Here is a 6,000-nt window from a genome sequence, read left to right on the forward strand (position 1 = left end):
ATTCTCTCAACTCTATGGTGTCTACGCTGCTTGAGTAGTAAAAGGGTGGTTGAAAGGTGGACACTGTCCCCTCTGTGGCCCTAATGTCCACATCTATGAAATAAGGGGGTTGGAGCAGGGCCTGGGTGTCTAATACATCAAGTGTGGTTTTTCCATTAGCACTGAGGCCTGTGGAGCATAACACCTGGCTGATGCTGATGTGTAACTTGCACCTCCCAAGGCTGTGCAAAGAGGCCTGTTTTGGCTGAGATTGTCGCTGACTCCACGCAGGATTCGTTATATAAAAATCAGACTGAACTGGTCAGGTTTACTTCCACCAGAATCGCTTCACCCAGGCTCTGGTGAAGCATTGGGACGACTGGAGCCACCTGCCCTTGACTCATTCTTGAGCTTGTCCCTTAGCATGGGCTCTCTTGATTCATCTTTGTCATCAGTGAAACTTCCAGGGGCCTGTTAGAAACCCCCTGGTTGGCCTCTGACTTGGAAGGTCTCTGAATTATAATGCCACCACCCTTCCCCCTACCCCATATTTCCATTTCATGCTTCTGTTACACTGGTTACACAGTAGCCTGTGATAGAGTGATCGAACGGTACTTCAAATATTTCCCATATGAGCAGGAACTAAAATAAGACCCAAATGGGAGATACAGGTTCTTTGCTGGTATAGATATTCCCTCCACGAGGCTCTCAAAAGTGGGGATCTGGGATGTGCGTTGCCCACGCACGTGTACTGCTGCCTGACTTTGCAGATTGGTTATCGGCACGTGGTGGATGCTACTCTTCAGGAGGAGGCCTGCTCCTTGGCCAGCTTGCTGGTGTCCGTGACCAGCAAGGGAGTTGTGACATGCATGAGGAAAGTGGGAAAGGGCAGCCTGGACCCAGAGAGCATCTTCGAGATGATGGAGGTGAGACTGGTTCTGAAGCAGGTGCTTGGACCTGGCTGGGAGTATTGGCTGCCTCCTGCCCCCTTGGTCACGCTGTGGGAATTCTCCCCATTGACCCCCTTCACCCCAGGCTTGGGGCTTGGAGAGCAGCTGGTATGAGCCAGATGTCGCTGAGCTAGCTGAGGGTGGTGGTGGTGAGGGCTCTGGACCAGGAAATGGCGACCTGCTCATAAGAGTCTCTTATCCTTTCCCTCTCTCATCCTCAGTTCCATATTTCTGAATGAGAATATTGGACTGATAATGTGAAGAGTCACTTGTAACTCCAAAATTCCAAGTTTCTGTGATTTGATAAGGGAATTGAAATCCTGGCTGACTGCTTCCCATCCCTTGAAGGGAGTGAGCGGAGGTGGAGCCAGGGGGCTGAAGGATGGCCATCTCCCCATTCTTCGTGGGTCTGGAAGTGTTTAAGTGGAGATGAATAGGAAAGGTGGGAAAACTTCTTGACTGGCGGATTGCTCCCCTCAGGTCTCCTCAGGCCTGGCAGCACCACTAGGGTGCTTTCCAGCTGCTCTGTACTGATTGGTCGACAGGTCTGTCCCCCACATTGGCCTGGAAGCCCCTCTGCGGCAGGGACCAGGTCATGCTGACCTGTGTCTTTCCAGACCTTCCTTCCCTCGTGTCCACCTTGACTTTCCAGAAGTCTTTGAGGACTTTGAGACTGACAGACTGACTGACTGACTGAATTGCCAGGAACAGAGTTAGCCAGCCCCAGTTTTTTGCTTTAGTTAACCACTGCCTCACAACACATGCCCAGAGGTCATCTATACTCTTCTTTCATTTCTAGAAATAGTGACTTCTCACTATTGTGCACTTAATGTCTGTTGTTATTTTTGTCATCTTACTTGAAAGCATAAAATTGGCCTTGTGTATAGTGTTGAGGGCCCAAGCATAAGCTCTGAAGACAGACTGCCCGGGTTGCAAATGTGGGTTCTGGGCCACAGTTCCCTCATCTGCAAATGGGGATAACAACAGTAGTAGTGCCTGCTGCTGCAGGTGTTGTGAGGGGTGGGCAGGCTGAGTGGAGGGGAAGCACGTGTCAGAGCGTCTGACGTGTCGTCAGTTTGCAGTAAGTGTCAGCTCCTACTCTGTGCCCCATTAAGCACCCTGAGTTCAGGTGTCTCCAACTGTGCATGGCAACAAGGGTTCTTCTTAAACAAAAGCTCTTAAAAAGCTTTATAATAAGTTCTACCAGAGGCCTCTAGATGAGTGGCTCTCAAATATTGTTTTCGAAGGAATTCCCCCCTCATCCCCCCACCAGGAGAGTTTGATGAGAATTGCAGTTATCTAAATAACAGAAACAATAAATAATAGTTAACGTTTATTGTGTGCTTACTACATGTCAGACTCTGTTTTTAGTGCTTTAAATAATATCGTGTCATTTACTCCTCAACAACCCCGTGAGGAAACTGTTGTTACCCTTATTTTTATAGACGAGGAATTAAGGCACGTAGAGAATAAGGAACTTGCCTACAGGCTTCACAGCTTGTAAATGCGGGAGCTAGGATTCAAACCTGGACTGTGTGCCTCCAGCCAAGAGCTATTTTAACCTCATAAACCAGGTCAGCCATGGATGGGTGGGAGAACCAGAGTGCTGTCCAGTGAGCTGGGCTTCATCTTCCCCTGGGGCTCGGGAATGAGGTCTGCAGACCCTGCTCAGAGGGACCATGGCCCTGAGGCCCTGTCTCACCATTTGCCTCACATGGGGAGGCAGCATTCTGGAGATGCCGCTCGTGGTAAAGCTTAGAAACCCAGGTTGTTGTGCGGCTGCCACCCCCAACCCCTGCAGTCTCTTTCCTGCAAGTCCAGGTTCAGACTTCTCAAGTCCTGGTGTCCTGTCTGTCTCATCTCCTCTTCTCCTCTCCCTGCCTTCATTCACGTGAATAATCAGTTCCTCTACTAAATCAACTTGGACATTTTTTCTTTTTTCTAACGTCATGATAAAAATCTTCCCAAAGTCACTTTGGACCTTAACCCTGACTTTGCATTTCACAGAACTGATCACTCCCCAGCCTGTAGACTGAGATCTTCTCTTCATATGAGTTTTCCGTAATTCTTAAGAGTCTCATCCCTTGTTATAGTCAGGGGTCAGGGGAGAAGGCACACAGCCCTAGGGAGAATCCACCTATGACTAGGAGGATTGGGGTGGGGGTCAAGGCCTGGGTGCCTTTCTCCCTGACATTGTTGGGCATGGAACCGGTGGCACAGGTGAAACTAAAACTGCTATGGGAACGTGGAAGGCTTGATGAAGAGACTTGCAATTGGTTCACTGTATTCTTAACCTGATTCATGGGATGGAAAAACAGTTGCCTAAAGAAAGATTTTTGTTGTATAGTTGGGTTTTTTGGCCGGGGCCCCCTTCTTTCTGCTGTGTAGGAAATCTGTGGGTTGTCTGACCTCCTGACCTGTCTTGATTCCAACATTTCACGCCTTTAGCATCTCTGCATGTCAGTAACATCAAAGACTCTATCCGGGTATTGACTTTGGTCCTATCTGAGCAGGTCTCCTTTGGTGGCAGGTGAATTAGAAACTGCTTGTTAACATGGGTCCTCAGCACCATCTGTTCCTTCATCAGACAGATTTTTGGATTCACTTGGCTTCCCCATGCCTTCTCACTGCAGCACAGTGGCTGTAACCAAGACCTGACTGGGTTGACAGTTTTGCTGCTTCTAGTGGCAGCAGCTAAGGACTGAGGCAGCCTTTGTTGCTTGCTGCTTTGGGGTTTGCCTTCTTCTTCTTCTTCCTTTTTTTTTTTTTTCCTTTTTCAAAATGGAGGTTTTTCCAGAATGCAACTACTATGTAGTCGGGGTTTGGGGTTTGTTTTTATATTGACTTGTTAATTAAATAAAAGTCCTGTAAGGCAGATGGAACGCGTGCAGCTTTACAATGGCTAGCTGGCGGGGAGCTTCTCTTGGTCAGAGTGTGTGTGCCTCACAAGCGGGCCTGTGCCCTCTTCCATCCCTTCTGTGTCCTGCAGACCAGCAAGCGCGTGGGCAAGGTGCTGCACACCTCCCTGCAGAGCGTTCTACACAAGGAGGAAAGCCTGGGGCCCAAGAGACAGAAAGTTGGATTCCTGGGATGATTTGCACATCAACCCCCAACTGCCACGTGTTTGTTTTCTACTTTTCCTTTTAAGCTGAATTCTGTGTACATTTTTCTTAACTATTATGAATTTAAGGCAACATTTGTACATGTAAAATTAAAGTCTGATTTATGATCTGGCTTGATATGGCTAGAGTTCCTCAGCTGTAAGCCAAGATGCCATTCGGTGACCCCTCAGGGAGTCTGACCCTTGTCTAGTGAATGACAGCTAAGTGCAGAGGTCTGCTCCAATGCAAGGGCTCTGGTCACAGGCCTCCCCAGGGAGACCTACCACCTGCCACAGGAGATCAGAATAACAACATCAAGACCTAGCAGAAAAATGGTTCAAAGGAAATGTTTATGATATGTATATTGTCAGTCTTTCTCCCCTGTAGAGCCTACAAAATAAGAATCACACACAAAAAATGTAAATTCGGGCTTCCCTCGTGGCTCAGTGGTTGAGAGTCTGCCTGCCGATGCAGGGGACACAGGTTCGTGCCCCAGTCCGGAAAGATCCCACATGCCGCGGAGCGGCTGGGCCCGTGAGCCGTGGCCGCTGAGCCTGCGTGTCTGGAGCCTGTGCTCCGCAGCGGGAGAGGCCACAACAATGAGAGGCCCACGTACTGCAAAAAAAAAGAAAAATGTAAATTTGCCTCGTGTATTTGGGGGCTTCTTGGTGGGGGAGATGGAGGAGGCACTCTGCTCCAGGTACAGACCCAGGGCTTCTGCCTGGCTGGTGAGCCTTCCCGAGTTTTGGGGGAAGCCCAGTTCTTGCTTCTTGCCCTCCAAGAGATTCCCAACCTAGCTCCCCTAGAGTCTGGGGCTTAACATGTACTTTGGTCCTTAGCCAACCTTTCTTATCACTCTTGTTTAGAACTTACTTTGTGTTTTATAGCCACTCGCTGGTGTTTTGTAAGATTTCCATGTTTTATCAGCATTAAGAGGGCTGCTTCAGAGATGTTGTCATTTGATTACTCAGCTCAGCTTCCTACTCTGGGGACAGAAGGAGAGGCCATTCTCAATGGCGCCAGGAGGCTCTTTCTATAAGCCTGTGTTCTACTCACAGTGCAGTGTGTTGGAATTAAGTCTATTCATGGGTTGAGCAGTCTCTATTTTTTCTCCAGGGGAACTGAAACTCCCCAATCAATCCTTAAAGAGAGCCCTGGGGAAGGAGCTGATTCATGAAAGAGCGCATTTCAGCCGTGGCATTTACTCTCTGCATTTCAGTTAGACAAATAGGGTAAGGAGTTAGGAAGTTATTGCCTAATGGAAAGAACATAATGCGAGCTGAAGCCCTTAAGGACTGACTCCAGAGGTCCTGGCGTGGGCACCTCCTCCCGGCATGGCCAGGTATGTCCTGTGGAGAGAAGCAGCTGCCTGGACTTGGACCTGGAGTTGATGCCCTGTTGAGAAAATAGCCTGGGTTCTCTTTTTTCTTTATTTTTTTCCCAGTGATTGTCCTTATAGGTGCCATGACAGTGCTCCCAGGGAGGCAGCAGTCAGCCTGTTTCTCTTCCCCTGCCCCTGGTTGACTGACCGTGCTGGAACATTAACAGTGGGACTGCACAGATGCAACCAGAATGTGAATAAAGTTTAGAAACCTTCAGTTTTGATGATTAAAGACATCAGATAGTTGAGACAGGCAGGTGAGGCCTTCCCAGGCCAGTTGTACAACAGCTACCCAGCTGGGCCTGCTGGCTAAGCAGTTATGGTGCAAATGAAGGGAAGAAGTAGATGTTAGCGTCTCTGTCTACCACCCCATCCATACCTTCCCTTGAAGGCCACCCCACCTGGAAGAAGGGTACATCACAAATGAAACAAAATACCAAATGAGCAAGGTCTCTACAGGAGAGGCTGTATTAGAATTGTCTGATGGTTGCAGCTCTCAGAATAAGTGAAAACTGAAGGCAGAGACTGGCAAAGACTTGGAAAAATATTGTCCTGGGGAAATCCACTGCTTCATCCAGCAGAACCAGAG

General features: G+C 48.7%; 1 protein-coding gene across 1 annotated transcript in view; it reads left to right on the forward strand.

Moving 5' to 3' along the window:
- Positions 1 to 4,160, forward strand: part of EXOSC7 (exosome component 7) — a 29,373-nt gene extending 25,213 nt beyond the window's left edge. Inside the window, exons 7-8 of the mRNA XM_067754068.1 lie at positions 750 to 905; positions 3,919 to 4,160. Of these exons, the coding sequence (XP_067610169.1) occupies positions 750 to 905; positions 3,919 to 4,023 (261 nt within the window). The 3' untranslated portion in view covers positions 4,024 to 4,160. The remainder of the gene's footprint in view (positions 1 to 749; positions 906 to 3,918) is intronic.
- The last annotated feature ends 1,840 nt before the right edge of the window (positions 4,161 to 6,000 follow it).

This window comes from Pseudorca crassidens, chromosome 10, assembly GCF_039906515.1.
Source record: "Pseudorca crassidens isolate mPseCra1 chromosome 10, mPseCra1.hap1, whole genome shotgun sequence".
Taxonomy (NCBI): Eukaryota; Metazoa; Chordata; class Mammalia; order Artiodactyla; family Delphinidae; genus Pseudorca; species Pseudorca crassidens.